The sequence below is a fragment of the Lytechinus variegatus genome, chromosome 12 (genome assembly GCF_018143015.1).
Source record: "Lytechinus variegatus isolate NC3 chromosome 12, Lvar_3.0, whole genome shotgun sequence".
Lineage (NCBI taxonomy): Eukaryota > Metazoa > Echinodermata > Echinoidea > Temnopleuroida > Toxopneustidae > Lytechinus > Lytechinus variegatus.
In genome coordinates, this window is record NC_054751.1 from 21,202,509 (window position 1) to 21,223,792 (window position 21,284).

At 38.1% G+C, this 21,284-nt stretch overlaps 1 protein-coding gene across 1 annotated transcript; it reads right to left on the reverse strand.

The window, feature by feature from the left end:
* Positions 1-844: 844 nt before the first annotated feature.
* On the reverse strand, positions 845-19,228 carry LOC121425651 (glycerophosphocholine acyltransferase 1-like). The gene is made up of 7 exons (XM_041621791.1): positions 19,195-19,228; positions 6,174-6,345; positions 5,050-5,279; positions 4,131-4,440; positions 3,460-3,494; positions 2,768-2,854; positions 845-1,939 (listed from the first exon to the last, which is right to left on the reverse strand). Exons 2-7 carry the CDS (start codon positions 6,324-6,326, stop codon positions 1,720-1,722), a joined length of 1,035 nt encoding a protein of 344 aa, XP_041477725.1. The 5' UTR covers positions 6,327-6,345; positions 19,195-19,228; the 3' UTR covers positions 845-1,719.
* Positions 19,229-21,284: the final 2,056 nt, after the last annotated feature.

A 21,284-nucleotide genomic window follows, 5' to 3' on the forward strand; every position in this document is an offset into this window, starting at 1 on the left:
ATTTTTCTTGCGTAAAAAGTGCACTATGATTTATAGTGCTTCAAAAAGTGGGGGTGCACTGAGCCCCCCCCCCCCCCGGGATCGCCGCCGCCCCTGGGGAATGGTGCATGAAATGTTTATGGGATGGACACGTTTCATATCTAAACAGTGAATAACTTTGGTATACAGGAGGTTTAAGACTAAATTTGGTCTCATTTTAAAGCCTGAGGTAATTTAATCCAACAGCATTCAAAAATTCTTTCGATTATGTAATTGACTATAATTAAGAAACCCCCAAATTCCTTACACACAATAACCAAATTTCTCGCACAAGAAAATTATGATGTAATTTTAGGCCATTTTATAGGCCATGGAGACGGATTGTCATGAAAATGGTGTCATTTGAAACCGGAATACAAGCTGTATTGGTCCCACATTTCCTCCGGAGATATTCGCTCCACTCTAACGCGACTTGGCTGTGACCACTGATCTCTCCCCTAATCAGTGGCTGTAGAGATCAGTGGCTGTGACTCGTTTCAAGTGTTATACCGTCACGAACGTTGGTGGCAGACTTGCATTCTTGAAGAAGACCTTCATCGAGTCGCCTTAACCTGTAAAGGCAGTTATCGTAGTTATTGTAACAATGGCTGTAGGAGACCCAACGTAAGTTAGTCCAAATGAGTCATGCAGCATGCGAGGCGCTTTCGTGAGACCATGCTCCCTCTGTAGTTCCCATTATGGCTGCTGAAGAACACGCCCCTCATACCCCCCCCCTCCCCGATTCACCACCCACGTCTGTACGTATATGTGAGAATAAATGAAACACACAAAATAATCATTTTAACTCTAAAAATATAGACTTTGTTTAATCAAGTGTAATGATAGAGTATTCATAATAAATTACTAGTTGATTACGAAGGGCTCTGAACATTTCTTTTGGCTTTCACCCAATTGTGAGAGGAAGAACAAGTACATCCTGTAATCAATGTAATACAATATAATCCATTCCGAAAAGGTGCACTCTCATACATCGATTGAGTAAGAAGTGAGAATTATAAAGCGCCCTGTGAATATGCATAATCTTACACTGCAAGAGTAAAATATATCACGTGTTGGAAAACAAATCTAGTAGAGCCTAATAGCTCCATAATATAACGTTTAAAAGTATCTGTTCCGACTCCCGATAAAGTACCTTGTAAGGAAATCGGAGACGAGACTTGCATCATTCAGCAATGAATATTTGCGCCAAACTTATCATTCTCCTTTCAGCTTGAAACAACATCATATTATATCGCCAAGTGCGCTAACATATGTCACAAATCGTAGAATTTGAAGCTTTTTATTTGAACTTTGAGAAAGTTGGTCATAAGTTTCATGACTACATGGCTGTGAATAAAGAAATCATAGCATTAAAAATTGTTTGCTTCTGATACTTGTCCAGGAGCCCGACCGTAATTGTCAACTTAAACGGATTAGTCGGAAAATCTGTTTAACCCACGATTTGCCGAGGGTTTGCAGCGAAACTTGGGGCACTTTCCCAGTGCAGGAACACTTGTCATCGAGTGTACTTCAAGTTTTGGTGAGCATTTCATAAAACAAATGGTCGGTAATTTTCACCAACGATGCCTTGATGAGAGCTACTGCAAATCTGTGCGTCTGGATTGGCTAAGAGGGCAAATTATTCTGTGCAAAATCACTGACAAAAGTTCCATGCTCCAAGGTCAAAGAAAGCTTGGATACCTAGAAGTATTCTCGCCCGCAAACTCTGTAAGGGTCAGCAGCTAAGCCTTTCTGCATGAAAGGATGCAGGTAGAACGTGGCTCCATTGTATGTAGCTATCATCACCATCAGACAGACAAAGAGTATATGAGCGACATGGAACTGAAACCATAACCACGTCCCAACTAACGTTAAGGCGGCGTAGGTACCGTTCAAACTGAGAAAGACTACCGGTCGAAATCTGGAAAAGAGAAAAAAGACACAAGAAGAAGCATGATAAAAAAAAACCTCTCGGAAGGTCTGCGATTCAAATGAAGTAAAATCATGACCAAAAGTCCTCTGGATAATGAATAAATGAACCGTAATTTCAATCAGACGAATAATATGAACAACATTTGATTGTGTATAAACATTCTTTGGGAACATTTGGTGCATGGAGCGGTATGTAAATAAAGAGGTGCAATCAATAATCACAATGGACTCACTGTTGATAATAATAATACTATAAAGATATTGTAAAGCACTTTATAGCTATTAGCAAAGAAAATAAAAGAAGCAATAATTCATAATTATCTAGGGAAAATAACAAGATAGGATACGAAAGTGACAATATCATTACGACAATGAATTGGACATACAAACAAACACAATCGGAAAAACTGGTTTTGCCATAACTTACATTAACGATTTATTGAACCATTCATTAATTGGGAAATTCATAAAAACTTTTGGTGAATGATCCTAACTTAAACCATCAACATGAGAGTGAAGTATATAGGAAGAATGAAATGCTATGCCTCAAACTAAATTGCTCAAGTAAACTCTTCCAAAATATTTGCAAATGCCCTAGCTGAACAAGAGCCGACCTCGAATCCGGGTCCTGGTAGCATCGTTACGGGTCAAAATGATCCGGATTAAAGTTCGCTGTAACACAGAAGGGGTCAGTTGTGACATAGAAGTAGTCACACTGGGACTTGTTCCTAGCCATATTTTTTACCCAGGTGGCACCAGAAGTTTCCTGAACAAATTAAACCAGTTTTTAAAGAGTGAAACACGTGTTCCAACTGACCTTTCACCTGCACAACTGGTTACTTTTGCCAACGATCCCGGAGGCTCAGACATGTATCTGTATATGTTGCTGTATTCTTCTGCAGGCCTGCAAATACGTGTAAAAACAAAATGAAGCACTTTTTGAGATCACATTGTGGGCTTTTTAGACGCGATTTATGATGCATTGGAGGGGTGGACTCTGCAATGAGAATGTAATTCACGTGAAGATGTAATCAGCCGACAATTACCAAAGTATAACTATCAAAAAACCTTCTGAACCCATTCAAACCCCGGTTCAAACCACGGAAAATGTTTTTAAAAAATAATAAAACACAAATACATGTACGTCTAGTCACGATCGACTGATGGTTTGCTGGTAGGTCCATGGTTTGAGGTATAAGCGGGGACCTATATATGATAGGGTTCTCTCTCAGTATACGTTTCAGATCCATGGGCATGATGGGCTAGGGACAGAAGGATAAGCCCCCCCCCCTTCCCTGGATCTGTGATTATTTGTAATCTAATTAAAATATTTATTAATTAGATTCTTTCTGAAAGGTAAATAAATACCTTTATGCTGATAACCCACTCTCCTTCATTTTCATTTTGCTTGCATTTGTTTTTCTACACAAATATTGGCACATAAAATAAACATTCCTCCCCCCCCCCCCCGTCCCCCTATACACACGCCCTGCACAACGTCATACTTACTTTACAACTCCCGTGATCAGAACCACGTACAAAATCTGGAAATAGAAGATAAAAACTTATTTAAAATAAAACAACCATACTGTGATCCCCCTGTTAGCCCCTCGATGTGGCATGTTCTGTAATCACAGATAAATAAACAACTATCAATGCACATTTGTCACAAGAATGTCAACAAAGAATGGCAACATAGCAATTTCTACTGAAAGCAGTGAATGCCTGACATGAGCCTAGTCGACGTTAGCGTTGTTGGGTAAATTGATTGACAATTGAGATAAAGTGCCACATGATTTGCCGACAATTTATGCATTTGTATTTCCAAACATTTGAATCAAAATGTGCCAAAATAGAATTTGGATGAAGCAGGAACTTGGTTAAATAAAATCATAAATGATATCAAAATGTATTCAGAGTCATCTGTAATACAGTTATCACAAAATCACTTCTTATAATCATTAACTGGTTCCATGACATTTACTGCAGCGACAATTGCTCCGCTCTAACTTCTACAAAATAATCGAATGACCAACTTCAACCCTGGATTTAATATCCTACCCTAAACCTAACGCAACCCTAACCCTAAATCTTACACCTGCATGGAACAAAAATATTGTCGCAGGAGCAAATGACGTGTCACACATTAGCTTCTACGAATACTATCATGTTAAACTGACCGAATGGGTCATGTAAACTCCAAGGGGTAGCACCATTAACCATACAAGACTCTCTTCGGATCGTAGTTCCTCAGTGGTCAGTATCATCGGCGTCTGAGAGAAACTCCTAACCCATAAACTCCCCGTTTGGACCGGATACCATTTGATAGAGTATGTGACAAGCATGGGTAAGATATGGATGATGAGGTTGGTCATGCGTTCCACACTGTGCAGTACCAAGCAGTTACGGAAGGTCAGGATGGCCCAGGCTACAGGACCGTTGGACAACCCGAAGACGACGGTGAAGAAGGTACCGTTCTCTGGAAAACCTCTGTGTGTTGTCCAGTCGTTGAGGGTATGAAAGTGAAAGTGAAATAAAACATTAGCTTGCTTCACTATTAGGCTTAATTCTCTTTAACATTTACAAACGTAAGTAGATCTGCCCGGGTCAAATCTCCCGGGACAACTATTCGACCTAAAGAATCTCAAATAAGATATACTTAACGCTTTGCACATTATTTTGGGTCAGAATTTCTTTCCAACTTGGAAGGTTATCAACCTAGAAATGGTCAATGTACGAAGACTTAAATGAATCGGTAAAATGGTCAGACCTACATCCAGCACATTGCAAGAATTCTAATATTAAATGTATACAAATTTGAATATTGTCATTGGACGAACGTATGCCTACTGTAAAGGGATTCATATTGTATTGTAACGTTAACTTATTCAAGAATAAAGCATTGAAAATACATGCCAGTGGTTCATGTTCTTTCTTAAAGAAACCTAAATTCTCCAATCGATAACTGTTCAAGGAATTGAAGAAGAAAAAAAATAATTTTAATTACTTTCACATTCCCTGTACGCATGTAAGTTTTAGTTTTGTAAATGACCTGTTTGCAAATCACTTCTAAAAACCAACTGAATAACGTTAACGTACATGATATATATCAGGAGAAGAAAATTGGACACATAGCACCAATCCAGGAGAAAGAACTGCTGTTTCATTTGCCAATATCTATAGACTCTCATAGGCATTGTGACTGTGAGGAGGATCAGATAGATGTAGGGGATATTCCACTGGAAAGCAGTCAGCGAACAGGTTAATACGAGAACACTTGTCACTGAGAGAACATATACGAGTTTCTCACCGAAGAAAGAGCGCTCCATCTGGAAACAGACGAATCAGAAGCAAGAACTATGAATTATGGACATTTAAACAACAGGTAACATCTTATTTGTTCAATATATTTGATCGCGTGTGCCTGGAGAATTTGAATCTATTAGTCAAAATTAAAGGGTGAATGCATGGATCAACATTTTAAATTTTCTAGTATAAGGTTTCGATCTATACGAACGAACTTCATCATCGTGATCATAACTCATGATCCACAAGAATATATCATAAACATCGATGGTTATATTTTTGTATTCAGTGGGGATGCACCGCCCTGCAAAGTTTCCAAGGTGGGGATGCTGTATCATCCACCCCCCCCCCAAACAAAAATAAATAAATAAATAAGATATGGTAGGCATATTGTGTATAATTTATCATTTGTAATATATTAATATTCGATCAAATTCATCATTAAAGGATCAGGAGTATAGATTTTTGTCCCTGCTCACTTCGCTCACTCACAAATATTCTTTGATAAACAAAATATGTGGAAGGGTATAGATTGAGAATCGAACATAAACAAAATGCATACGCATATGAAAGAACACAGTGTGAAACACGGTGTGAAATCATCTTCACACTGTTAAATTGGAGCGTTTTAACATTGTGAATCACATCTTCACATTGTGAACAAGTAAATTCGCACTGTGAAATCAAACATCACTAAGTGAACACTCTGTGGTAAACCACACAGTGGAGGTGTCCACAATGTGAAATCATCTTCACACTGTTAAATTGGAGCGTTTTAACATTGTGAATCACATCTTCACAGAGTCGACTATGTGAACACACTGTGGGACACTGTGTTCTTTCCAGCAGGGATAACTGTGTTTGACTGAATTCGGTTAGAAATTATAATCAACCAATAGAGGCAATGACTGCCGTACCTTTTCATAGATGGAACATCTTTCATTTATCATCTTCTCCTCCATCTCACCAGAGGCAGAGAAGAGGACTGTCGTTGATACATCGTCTTCTTGTGCTGTTAATTTTATTTTATCTTCATCAAGACACACCGTATACTGTTCAGAATTTTCCATGATTCACTTCCAAAGAATACTGAAAAGGGAGAAAATGTCGACAATCACACATTTTGTTCTGTAATACAGATACTTTTATTGATAAACCAATATCAAAACACCAATTCAGTAATAAACTCTGAAACATATTCATGCCGGATCCGCAAATCACTGCAGCGTCAGCCAGCTTGGTCGGGGTTGATGATCTGATACAGGGAATTTCGGTTTTAGTTTTAGCGCCGTATGGGCTAAAATAACAACTAACGATTGGAGATTCTCCCCAAACTCAAAAAGGGAAGATTCTAAGAAGTTTGATGCTGAAAATTTCTTCAAAATGTGAAATAAGAAAGTTAATTTTCAAAGTTTCAATTATTTTCCACAAAACAGTTGAGTTTCATTTTATCAACTATACAATTTTGTATAGATTTGACAAGGAAAATTTTAATTGAATCACAATATCCTACAAAATAGGCAATCATAATTTATGATCAAATGCAAAATAAATGTAGGCCCAGGCGCGGATCCATGGGGGGGCCGAGGGGGCCTCGGCCCCCCCCCCCCCCTCTTCGGCTAAAAAAAGAGAGAAGGAAAGAAAGAGAAAAAGAGGGGAAGAGGGGAAAGAAAAGAAGAAAGGAAGAACGGAAGAAAAAAAAGAGAGGAAAAGGGGGGAAAGAAAAGAGGAAAGGAGAGAGAGGAGAGGGGAAAAGAGCGAGGAAGAGGGGAAGGAGGAAGAGGGAAAAAAGAGAGAGGAAAGGGGGAAGAAAAGAAGAAAAAGGAAAGAGGGGGAAGGAAGGGAAGGAGAGAAAAAGGGAAAGAAAGAGAAGGAAAAAGAGAGGGAAAGGAAAAGGAGAAAAAAAAGAGAGAGAGGAAAAAGAGGAAAGAAAAGGAGGAAGAGAAGAAAAGAAAGGGAGAGGGAGGAAAGAAGAGAAGAAAAAAGAGAGGGAAAAGAAGAAGGGAAAGAAAAAAGGAGAAGAAGAGGGGAAAGAAAGAGAAAAAAGAGGAAGAGGGGGAAGGAAGAGAAGAAAAAGGGAAGGGGAGGGAGAAGAAAAAAGAGGAAGAGGGGGAAAGAGAGAGGAAGAGGGGAAAAGGAAAAGGAGAAAAAAGGAAAGAGAGGAAGAGGGAAGAAAAAAGAGGAAAAAGAGAGAGAAGGGGAAAAAGGGGGAAAGGAAGAGAAGAAAAGGGGAAAGGAAGAGAAGAAAAGGGAAAGAAAGAGAAGAAAAGGGAGGGGAGGGGGAGAAAAAAAGAGGAAGAGGGGGGGGGGAAGAGAGAGGAAGAGGGAAAAAGGAGAAAAAAGAAGAAAGAGGGAAGAAGAGGGAAGAAAAGAGGGATGAAAAAAGAAAGAGAGAAAGGGGGAAAGAAGAGAAGAAAAGGGGAGAGGAAGACGGGGAAAGAAAATGATGTTCGAACCAAAAGGGCGCTGAAATAATGTTCGACGAAATGTCAAAATGCTGTTCGAACTGGGGGCAGAATTGATGTTTGAACGGGGGGGGGGGGCGTATTGATGTTCGACGTAGGGGCGCCAAATTGATGTTGGAACTAGGGGCGCCAGATTGATACTCGAGCTAGGGGGGGGGGGTGGCGAAATGGTATTCGAACTAGGGGCGCCAAATTGATGTTGGACCTACATGTAGGGGCGCCGAATCGATATTCGAACTAGAAGGGCGCCAAAGTGATGTTCGAAGGGATGCCAAAATGATGTTCGAACTGGGGGCCAAATTGATGTTCGAACGGGGGGGGGGGGGCCGAAGTGATGATCGACCTACATGTAGGGGCGCCGAATTGATATTCGAACTAGGGGCGCCAAATTGATATTAGACCTACATGTAGGGGCGCCGACTTGATATTCGAACTAGGATGGCGCCGAAATAAAGTTCGAAGGGATGTTAAAATAATGTTCGAACTGGGGGCGCAAAATTAATACTCGAACTGGGGAGGGGGCCGAATCGATGTTCGAGCTAGGGGAGCGCCAATTGATACTCAAACTAGGGGGTCGCCGAATTGATGTTCGAACTAGGGGGGCGCAAAATTGATACTCGAGCTAGGGGGAATGATATTCGAACTAGGGAAGGCAAATTGAGTTCGAAGGGATGCCAAAATGATGTTCGAACTGAGGGCCTAATTTATGTTCGAACGGGGGGGGGGGCGAATTGATGATCGTCCTAATTTAGGGGCGCCGAATTGATATTTGAACTAGAAGGGCGCCAAAATGATGTTCGAAGGGATGCCAAAATGATGTTCGAACTGGGGGCCAAATTGATGTTCGAACGGGGGGGGGCCCGAAGTGATGATCGACCTACATGTAGGGGCGCCGAATTTATATTCGAACTAGGGGCGCCAAATTGATATTAGACCTACATGTAGGGGCGCCGACTTGATATTCAAACTAGGATGGCGCCGAAATAAAGTTCGAAGGGATGTTAAAATAATGTTCGAACTGGGGGCGCAGAATTAATACTCGAACTGGGGAGGGGGCCGAATCGATGTTCGAGCTAGGGGAGCGCCAATTGATACTCAAACTAGGGGGTCGCCGAATTGATGTTCGAACTAGGGGGGCGCAAAATTGATACTCGAGCTAGGGGGGGGAATGATATTCGAACTAGGGAAGGCAAATTGAGTTCGAAGGGATGCCAAAATGATGTTCGAACTGGGGGCCTAATTTATGTTCGAACGGGGGGGGGGCCGAATTGATGATCGACCTATATTTAGGGGCGCCGAATTGATATTCGAACTAGGAGGGCGCCGAAATGATGTTCGAAGTGGGGACGCCAAATTGATACTCGAACTAGGGAGGGGGCCGAATTGATGTTCGACGTAGGGGCGCCAAGTTGATGTAGGGGGCGCCAAATTGATACTCGAGCTGGGGGGGGGGTGGCGAAATGGTATTCGAACTTAGGGCGCCAAATTGATGTTGGACCTACATGTAGGGGCGCCGAATCGATATTCGAACTAGGAGAGCGCCAAAATGATGTTCGAATGGATGCGGCCAAATTGATGTTCGAACGGGGGGGGCGAAGTGATGATCGACCTACATGTAGGGGCGCCGAATTGATATTCGAACTAGGAGGGCGCCGAAATAAAGTTCGAAGGGATGTTAAAATAATGTTCGAACTGGGGGCGCAAAAATAATACTCGAACTGGGGAGGGGGGCCGAATCGATGTTCGAACTAGGGGGGCGCTGAAATGATGTTCGAAGTGGGGGCGCCAAATTGATACTCAAACTAGGGGGCGCCGAATTGATGTTCAAACTAGGGGGGGGGCGCAAAATTGATACTCGAGCTAAGGGGGCGAAATGATATTCGAACTAGGGAAGGTAAATTGAGTTCGAAGGGATGTCAAAATGATGTTCGAACTGGGTGCCGAATTAATGTTCGAACGGGGGGGGGGCACATTGATGATCGACTTACATGTAGGGGCGCCGCGCCGTACTGATATTTGAACTGCCGCCTTGTTGTTGGCTCATTGTTCCATATATTGAAAGTTTTTAAATGCCTTGGCCTTGAGGTTTTTAGGCCTTGGGGTCATTGGCGGCGGAAGCCAAAAATTTTAGGAGGGGACAACCAAAAATTTTTTGACAAGGCAAAAAAAAAAAAAGGTTCTTAACCCCAAAATTTTAGGGGTAACGTAGGAAAATAAATTGACAAGCAAAAAAAAAAAAAAAAAAAAAAAAAAAGGTCATCAACAACAAATTTAGGGGGGACCGTCCCCCCCTCCTCAAATTTAGGGGGGGACACGTCCCCCTGTCCCCCCCGCTTCCGCCGCCTATGCTTGGGGTTCCATGCCTTGGCCTTGGCCTTGGGGATTGAAGCCTTGGTCTTGGGTATTAAAGCCTTGGCCTTGGAGGTTTTAGCCTTGTCTACAACACTGATGGATATATTGATAGATATTATTTACAGAAATTTTGAAGTTTACTTGCACACAATAAGAAATAAAGGTTTAGAATTGAACCCCAAAAGGCTGATGCAAAATCAGCACCCTATGGGTTCAAAAATTGAACCCCTGATTTGGGGTTCAAAAATTGAACCCTGCGGTTGGGGTTCATTTTTGCACCCTGCGGGTTCAAAACTGCACCCCTAGGGTTTCAATTTGAAATTTAGGGGTGCAGTTTTGAACCCGCAGGGTGCAAAAATGAACCCCAACCGCAGGGTTCAATTTTGGAACCCCAAATCAGGGGTTCAAATTTTTAACCCATAGGGTGCTGATTTTGCATCAACCTTTCGGGGTTCAATTTTGAACCTTTATTTCTTGGTGTGCAATATGTAAAAGAATAAATGAAACATTCATTGTAAAGGTGAAAGTTTCGGATGCGTGTTTTATTTTTTGACGAATCGTCAAATACTCAAATAACTGAAATAACTGTATGGTTTTTATCGTTCCTATATTGTTGTTTCATGTAGTAATGCGTAAAAGACAGCTATATACAGTTCATGATACGACACCTTTTCGTTTCCAACCTACAGTGGGAAATCACGTTTTATTATTTTTTAACGAATTCCACTGAAACTATACACAACAAAAAAGTAAGTCCCCCTTAAACAAACATCAATAATTTCCGAACCAATGCGAGTTTTTAATATATTTTTACATGAGCGTGTAAGTAATTTTATAAGCTTTCCTCTGAGTAAATGTTATGGACGTATTTTACGTCATGCTTTAGTGAGCACCGTCAGAAGGCAAAAATGTCACTTTTCAAAAGTCACAAGCCAAATATCATTACTTTGATTCCATTTTATTGGAGCTAATTCCACATTCTCATCATGAAAAATGGTCAGAAGGCTTGTAAAAGGTACTTTCTAAAAGATGATACAACTTTTTTGACTAAATTTTATGGTTGAATAAACACAAGTCCAAAATTACTATAATTGAATTTTGTACACATTTCTATCAATAAAAATGATAGAATATGATGACAGTTATTTTGGGGGAGAGCATCTTCAACAATAACCATCGTTTCACGGTTCAATGAATATTTATTGAAAACAAAAATACGATTTTATAAATATCATAGGCATGTATTGTTTCATTTTGGTAACTGAAAATTATCTTTTCTCAACTTTTTCGTTATGTTCATGACCAATTAACATGCTTCAATGATTCAAAGGCGTTTAATTACACATTCACGCTTGAATGAACATGTGGAATGTGATCAGCTCGTTTTTACGTTATTAGAAAAATGCAATTTGTAACTATGTATATCTTTCACAAACCTCCTTGCATAGTTCATTTGATTTGATTCTTATGAAAATCCCGATGTTTAATGCATCAGTGAGCACACACTATTCGAAAATTATGCAAATGAGAAGAAAGTTCTAGGCCTTAGCCCCACTCTGTGCCGTATCGAATGATTCTTTTGGTGTGCGCGGCTTTTAGATAGTGTTACCTTGAAGCCATGTGCGAAGTTTCATGAAATATTTGTTGGCAGAAGTAACAAAAACCGTCCATGACACAAACCCTCATTTCATATTTGTTAAAATTTTGACTTCCTCTCTCATAGACTTGTGTACATTAAAGGTGCATATATTTAAGAATAAGTAAGCCCTTATTCAATATGGTGGAACTTTTTTCACGGCTGTCTTTAGCAATGTCACTTGGCAGTAATGTTTATCAACCTATGGGCAATCTTTCTGTGCAAAAATGAAATCGATTTGTATATTCATGGATGAGCGAGCACGCATCAAAGTGGGAAAATTTGTATTTTCAATGCCAAAGACTCATTTTAAAGGGTAATAAAGTGAATATTGGGGGCAAATTCGGTTTCAAATGTGACTTTAATTGCTGTTGTTTTTATCATCCATCATTTCTATCACTACACACGTTCCGAACTTTAAATATTTTCATGGTTGAGCGAGCACATTCGAAAACTTAGGTATGAATACTCTTTATACTGCATAAATGCATACTTCCCTAACAATTTCTCATGATCAGTTTAATTTATCATGTTTATGGACAAATCAGTCTGTCAGTGGTGGATCCAGAATTTCGAAATGGGGGAGGGGCCTATAATCGGGGAAGACATCAACATTTCCAAATTTTAACATGATCTAACAAGTTTTAGAGGATACTACCATAAACCCCTATGATGATACGTCACAATACAGGGGCCGCGGAACGGTTTTGAAAGTGGGAAGGGGGCTGACCATCCAGAAAATCACAATCGTATGATCATTTTTACATTTGTGTACAAGCTTTTGGAAAAAAAGTGAGGGGCTGAAGCCCCCAGCACCCCCCGCGGCCCCTGCAATACACTGTGCTCACTCAACCATGAACATACAATATCAAAATTGTGTGTGGAGTGGCTAAATGGATAGTAAAACAGCATAACACCATGAAATTCACGTAAAAACATTTTTTGCCCAACTTTGCATATGCACAATCTGAAAATCGATTCTTGTGACTTTCAAAAATAGTCATTTTCAATTCAATCTTTAATCACTCATGCATGACACAACCGATCAATCTCATTTTTCACCAGGAGTTGCTTAATGAGTGTAGAAAACCACCTACGAAATATCATATCTCAAAATAATTCTGTTCAAAAGTTACAGCAATTTGATTTAGGGGGACTTACTTTTTTTGTTGTGTATTTACTCAGGCCTAAACTGCATTGCTATCATTTACATTTATTGTTACATCTTGAACTAGTTGATGTATACAAGATACATGGGACCTTGGAATTCATGTTTCGCTAGTATCGTATGAAAGAGAGAGATTAGAACTTATCGTCCAAAATGATGCGAACTTAAGAGCATTGTTTTCATATTTATAAAGACACTGATAATAAAGAATATTTTTACAGTATATTTATCTTTAGTATCTTATTTTCTATTTATATACACCGTTTACACGCATTCTGTTTCTTTTGAAAATCTATTTGGAGTATATAAAATTTGAGCAAGATTATAAGATACATAACCTTTTGATACTTTATATGATTTTTGCAAGAGCGGAAGAGCCAATGTTTGTTGATTAGGATTGACAAGACAACTCACTGTTTTGAATGGATTTCAAGCGAATAATGTATAATAAATCCAAACACAGATCTAAGTAGGCAGTGCACTCCCAATTAGTAAATGCTGAGTGCTGACTACGGAGTCTACCTCAACTATATAATAAAAAGCATGTTAATTTATATCTTTTGAAGAATATCTTACCCAAAATAAAATATTAATTTTCTTTCATGCAGAATATGCAATTTAGTTATTGCACAACCAGTTTTCATACGTGGCGATACAGGGGTGTCATCCCCCTAAGATTTTTCAACCCTGAAACAAAAAGGAGAAAAAAATGGGAGTACCCACAGGAACGAAGAATGCCTACAATGCAAGAGAGGTTTCTGTGAGAATTAACTGAACTAGACATTACCCATTCGGCAATGGGAGTCAATATTTCGGCACGATTATTACTTGACTTGAAATTAGGGCCCCCTAAGAAATCCTGGATCCGCGCCTGGCTCCCGCTCACATAATTCTAGCAGGGCCTACTCTGATGAGAAATTTAACGAAATTGAAAGCATCAAATGGTTAAAATACAAATCGCTCGAGTTTCCCGCTCGCATTGATTATTTTTATAAGTGATATTACATTTATTCATGAACACATCATTATAAATCCATTATTCATTTGCCTCTTCTTCATGCATAGGCGGATCCAGGTGGGGGCCCGAGGCGCCCGCGCCCCCCTATTGGTAGAGCAAAAAAAAGGGGAAGGAAAGAAAAAGGAAGGAAAAGAAAAGAGAGAGAAAAAAAGGAGGAAGACGAATGAATAAAATAAGATGAGAGGAAGGCTTGGAAAAAATATTTCATGTCACTATATAAAATTTTCGCTCGCGCTTCGCGCTCGCATTGCCTGTTAAATGATCCACATATCTTGTTCAACGTGGAGCTTAAATATCAAGTTTGGAAGTCAGTATACAAAACATATTTCTCCTTGGAAATCGAACTTTCATTAATTTTTGTGATTTACATATTGAATTTTAAAACGTGCTCTGTAAAAATGTCAGTTTTATGGTCTGAATATTAACATTTTCCAATTGCGCTGTGCGTTCGCGAATTTGATTTATCAGGTACCTATTATTTTCATGTATTCCATAAAGTTTTCAAAATATCCCTTTTCAGGTCTGATTATCAAAACGCATCAGCTAGCGCCGCTATGCTTGCATTTTTGATTGGCGGGTTATGTATGTCTCAATATTGATTGTATAACAAACTACCTAAAATCCCCTTTTCATGACAGTTTATCAAAAATTTCGGCTTGCGATTTGCGCTCGCATTAATGGTTAAAAATATATCAACTAATTAATGATGCATCCTATTCATAATAAAAAGGTGCTTGAATGTACAGTGTTCAGGCCATAATATCATCAGATTCCGCGCCCTCATTATGCATGTATAATAAGATATCAATTTAATAATTAAATTGTCCCTTTTTTAATCTCGCGCTTAGCAAGATGAATAGGAAGATATATAGTCATCATATTCATATGATAACATGTCCTATAAGGATGGCAAGGTCCTATGTCTCAAAATTAAAGTAATAACTTTATCAAGTGCGATTTATATCCACCTTACAAGTTTCCTATAAAGTGTTTGAAATATCAGATCGGAATATCAAATATTTTAAGCTCGCGCTTCGCGCTCGCTTTTATTTTCATGATAAAAGATTATGTAGAATGCCTAGATTATAGGTCTAAATCTGAAACACGCGCGTGCATTTTCATTCACTTATCCAGTTTCAGATCACAATATAAAAAAATTCCGCTCGCCCTTTGTGCTCGAATTATTAATGTAGGAAGATCCCCTTTCTCATCCCTTTCATGATTTAAACATGAATAGAGTATCCCGTACAACGTCGAAATCACGATTTTTTTTTACGCTCGCACTTTGCGCTCGCATTATTAATATAGGAAGATTCCATTTTATTCATCTTTTTCATGATTTAGGAAACAAATCTAGAATTTTTCCGCTCGCACTTCGCGCTCGCATCAATTGATTTGATTTGATTTATTGTTTTCTTCTGCATCCATAACATTCGTATAATACATTTTTCATAACATAATAAACATAATATTAGCATTTTTGGCATGAATCATAAATAAAGAGTACTAAAAAAATAATTCCAGACAAAATTATTAACTATATGATATTCACAATTTGCAGGAGAAGGTTTGTCATCATAAGCAGATTTCTTGAAAAAATGACAATCCCAAACTTATACTAATTGAATTAATACATTTATAAAGCAGAATGGGCATATATTTTCAAATACGAAACATGAATTCATGCAATATCATAGTGTGAAGATGAAGATGATAAAGCTGAGGGTGACGGTGATATGATGATGTTGTTGTTGTTGTTGATGATGATGATGATGATGAAGGCCATGGAGATGATGGTGGTCATGATGAAGATATTGGTGATGACTAAATCGAAGGAGGAATAAATTCACGATAAAAAGGATACGACACAGAAATTTTACTTCAAAAATTCTGATAATAACATAGATTTAACGTTAGCCTTAAATGAGTGAAGAGACGAAGATTGTTTTACAGACTCTGCTGGTAGAGAGTTCCACAAATCTGGACCATGGTGTCTGATGGATCTCTGCGCAATAAGCAGTTTGGGGTTGATTAAATGGAAATTTGAAGAGTAACGGGTAGGGTATGAATGAATAGATGTATTAAGAGTATAAAAGTTGTGGAATGAAGGTGGGAGCATGTTATTTACGTACTTAAACATAAGTAGTAAACTTTGAAGTGTATTATGTCAAATACTGTTAGAGTCTTTAGTTTATGGGATAATGGATTTGTGTGTGATAAATATTGGGAATCAGTACAGATTCGAATTGCTTTTTTCTGTAATAAGTATATTGTATTAAAGTTTTCCATTCTTTATGTAGAAATGTCAAAAATTTTCAGCTCGCGCTTCGCGCTCGCATTATTTGATTGATGAAATATGTAATGTCTTCATGGCTAAATGCAAGCAGTCCTTAAAAGGCACCTTTCGATCAGTTCAAAACGTATACAAACATTTTCTGCTCGCGCTTTGCGCTCGCATTCTAGAATTCTCGCAAATCTAGAATTTTTCCGCCCGGACTTAGCTCTCGCATCAATTGTTAAGTAATACTGTATAGCTATCCTGTTCATGATTACAAAAAAAAATTAACATTTTTTATGTAGAAATGTCAAAAATTTTCAGCTCGCGTTTCGCCATCGCATTATTTGATTGTTGAAATATATCACGTTTTCGTGGCTAACTATATGCAGTCTTTAACAGGACTGGTAGGCCTACCTTTCCGATCAGTTCAAAACGTTTATCACAAATTTCTACTCGCGCTTCGCGTTCGCAGTAATTATTGCAGGCACATCTTTTTTTCAGAAAGTTCAAATTTTAGGAAAAAAATTCATGCAATTTAAAAAAAATTGCTCGCGCTTCGCACAGGCATTATAAAATAAGGATTATGATATTATACATTTATGTTGATTTAAAGAATAAAGCTAAGATGTGACTTGTAAGACTACCCCCTTCAAAGAAACAAACCCAAAAAAAATCTTCGAGCGGCCGATCGGGGAAAATATGGCTGAAAAAAAAAAATTTGGGCCCCTTTATTGGCGAAAGCTGGATCCGCCCCTGATTCATGTGCCTATGAAATAATATAATTTAACATGCATTTAAGGCACTTATGATTGCCTGGGGAGGGAGGGGCCGCCATTTTTCCGAAAAGTACACAGGGGCGCCAAAATCAGGTCGAATTTGGGCCCCCCCCCCCCCTCCCTACGAAATCCTGGATCCGCGCCTGAAAATGGTGACATGTGTAAAAATTAACAGAATGTTCAAATATCACTTTGGTTATTTGTATTTTCGTCTGAAATTGTTACTTTTGTATGTTTCATTTTTGAAGTTTTGTTTGAACAGGAGCAGAAGAAATAATATAAAACAACCAAAAATCCAATAAAGATGACGCTATCGAAATTCAAAAATGACATTTGGCGCCATAAGTATTTACTTCTAAAAAAAGTGCCTATATATAAACAGCGTTTTTACATTGCAAACTTGATGGTATTTTTAATTAACTTATAAGACAAAAAGAAAAGAGAGGAATATTGACTATAGGCAAATATGATGAAAAGCAAGACAGTGACAGACCGACAAAGTCAAACAAATTGACGCTTTGCGGTGCGTGAAACCTCGACTGAGCATGCTGAGATGCATGAAGTATATCATCAACACGTCATAATTTTACTACCAGGAAATTTATTATGTTTCAACTATCCATGGTATACCGCAGATTATACGAGCAATATAGTCATTTCTAGATAATTATAATTCCAGTATCATCTTATTTCATCATTAAAATATTCATGTTTTATATACCGTAACCTTTCTTGCATTAACAAAGCACATGTAACTTTGCCATGCGGTCTAGGCCTGTAAGCTATCTACTGCGCGGTGCTCAAAAAATAGTTTCACTATACACGCGTATCAAAAAAAAAGTTTACACTTTGAAAAAGTCCTGGGAATTAAAAAATGTACAACATAATTGTTCACATCTTGGGTTTGGGTCTCATCTATCTGATGAAAGCAAAAGTTTTGACATAATCTTACACTTGAGTGAGCACTGTCCATTTTTGTAAAGCTCGCAGAAATCTGTTCGCGCAGAAATGCTCATTTTCACGCTGTGTCAAAGGGAAAAGGCGAAATCAATCTTACACTGCGAAACATTTTTCATACATTTCCCCTGCACTTTTAGTCAATTGAAATAAAGGGATACATTCAAGCATTTTTTAACAATTTTGTCACCCAAATTTAAGGTTCAACACTTAGTAAGCACAACCTTAACCCTTTTTGTGCCAGCTGGATCTGAGGACATAACTGATCTGACCAAAAGTTTTTATCAGACATCGCCAGCATTTTCACTAAGTTTTTATCATTAAAAGTGGGTTTACAGTCGATTTTTCATTTAATACTTGTTTCTCCACCATTGTTCCAAACTTGACAATGATTAACAAACTGAAAATCAAGCACAAGCCATTTCATGTAGATCACAGCTCAGTGCAAAGCAATATCGTCACGATGGCCTCGGTGTTTGGGGGAGTGGGGTGGGACGCAATTCACTCTTCGAAGTGTTTTGGGCAAGGAAACAATTTTTAAAAGGTAAAAGATATCTTCAAATCAATTTTACTAGCTGAATTGCACGTGTTCTTCATGATTATGATTTCAAAGTTCTGCGCAAATCATTTTTCACTAATTTTTTAAAAATGGGTGGTCGATCACTCAAGCGGAAATATTTTTCGACAGTACCGTACCGTATATCGTCATTTGCTTAATCTGCATGTACCATTAAATGTGGAAAAATCTTCAGGATTTTACAAATGTATAATTTTACAGAAGTTTTTCTAAGTGTAAACTTTTTTATACGCACTGTATATATCATAAGTACCGCGGCGACATTGAATAGACTCCAGTCCCTCACAGACCAGTGATAAATTTAGGGGTCGAAATGAGTGAGATCATTAAGAAATATAAACAAATGAAACAAAATTTTAGAGTAGAGTGAGAAAGGATCAAAATGAGCAAGTTTCAATAGTGAGTTGGCAGTCCTGATAATAATGTAGATTCAATACACTTTGTCTATTCCATACCGTATAGGACTTAACATTAATTTTAAAGTTTTATCATATTATGTTCACAGTAATATGAATTATTATGAATAACAGATGTCTAACGTTACAGATTGGAGTCGTGGTACGGTATATGTTCTACAGAAGAAAAGCAAACGAATGAAATAAATGAAGAAAAAAAAACACATTATAATTAAGAAATCAAAAACTGCTAATTAGATTAACGAGCTGTGGTTAGAATTGCTACTATAACACAAATTTTAAAATGTGTTCCTACCTTTTTGCATACCAGCAGCGCTTCGATTGGTTTGCTTTCCTGCTGTATTTTGAAACACGAATTATGGTCTCTTCATCCGAGTCTTGAGATGAGCGGTGTGCCATCATGCTAGGCGTACGGTTGTTAGTTCACGATTACAGACCCCTTATTGAAAGTGTGGGTCGCCTCTTAAAGGACAAGCCCATCCCAACAAAAACTTGATTTGAATAAAATGAGAAAAATTCAACAAGCATAACACTGAAAATTTCATCAAAGTCTGATGTAAAATAAGAAAGTTATGGCATTTTAAAGCTTCGCTTCATTTTACAAATCAGTTATATGCACATCTCGGTCAGTATGCAAATGAGGAACTGATGACATCACTCACTATTTCTTTTGTATTTTATTATAAGAAATATGAATTTTTTTATTTTCTCGTCGTCATGAGAAATGAAGATTCATTCCTCCCTGAACACGTGGAATTCCATTATTGTAACATTTTGCACTTCAGGCAAGGAGGTCCTAATCGTCAAATTCGTAAAAATTGAAATATTGTATAATTCCAACAATAAAAAACAAAAGAAATAGTGAGTGACATCATCGACTCTCTCATTTGGATGTAACTGGCTCGTTCATATAACTATTTTGTTGAAAATAAGCGAAACTTTGAAATGTCATAACTTTCTTATTTTACATCCAATTTTGATGAAATTTTCAGCATTGTGCTTGTCTGATTTTTCTCTATTGATTCAAATCAACATTTTTCTGAGGTGGACTTGACCTTAAAAGGGATAGTCCAGGCTTGAGGTATTTATATATCTCAATAAATAGAGTAAAATTCACAGAGCAAAATGCTGAAAATTTGATCAAAATCGAATAACAAATAATGAAGTTATCACAATTTAAAGATTTGCATTATTCCGGTGAAACAGTTCAAAGCACGTCTCATTAGGTGGGTTTATGATGTCATATCCACACTTGTTCTTTTGTATTTAATCATATGAACTTAGGTTTATTCAAAAAAAATTATGACAAGGTACTTATTTATACAAGATTATGAATCATGTAAGTTCTAACATGAAAAAAAAGGGGGGGAATGGCTTACCCCCGCCTTCCCGGTAAGGCTAACCCGATTACAATATTGAAAACCAAGTAACTAACCTTAATTTCCAAAGGTATGATTCAATTTCAATTAATCTATTCATTATAACTCTCAGTTTAATCTTAAATGACAAAACTTCAATATAAAGAGGCCGCTTGTATTAATACCCAATAGAGCGAAGTATAATACTAGATAATAGAGTAAGAAAAATTAAATAACAAACAAAAGGGTTCTGTTTACTGAGACTAGTCTATATTGTTAACTCCTCGTGGTATTCACGTGCAGGCTTCATCCCAACACATGGTCCAAAGAGCTTCATGTGTGGATCGGGTTGTGCTATTGTTGTGACGGGACTGGCTTTACGTAACATAACCCCATCTTGGCCCCTGGGCTGTCATCCACTGTCATTTATATGGCCGAATGATCGTAAAAAATGTCCCCCGCGAAAATGAGATCCAAATAACTTGCTGTACACATGCGTGCACCCCCTCCCTAAAAAAAAACACGTTTAAAGGGGTACTTTTCAGTTTACTTGTGAAGGTTAAGATTTTCTAGAAACGGTGGTTTTGAATTCAGGTTTTTTTTCCAAAGCTTTTTCCCGGGGTCATATTCTGGCGACAACTTGTTTAGGTGCAAAAAATGTGTAAAGAGAGCCTGCGAAAAACTTGTACAGGGGGTGTTTGGAAATAACTTGGTCACAGCAATATATTCGACCCCGCCCCCCCCCCCCCCGAATAATTCGGAAACAAATTGCAATGAATCCATGAGTCCAGGGTAACGTCTATTTTACACAGAGTTGCGTTGATCTGGTCAACCTCAATTACAATCTATATGGAAATACATCAATGTCACAATTTTTCCCACCTGAAGTTTGCACGATGTCATGTGTAGACAAACACTGAATCAACCGTGATGATTAATGTGGCATTTTTATCCAAATTATCAGAAAATATTTTGAAAAAACAAGTATTTTAAATGTTGACGTTGCTGGCTTTCCATAGTTGACCTC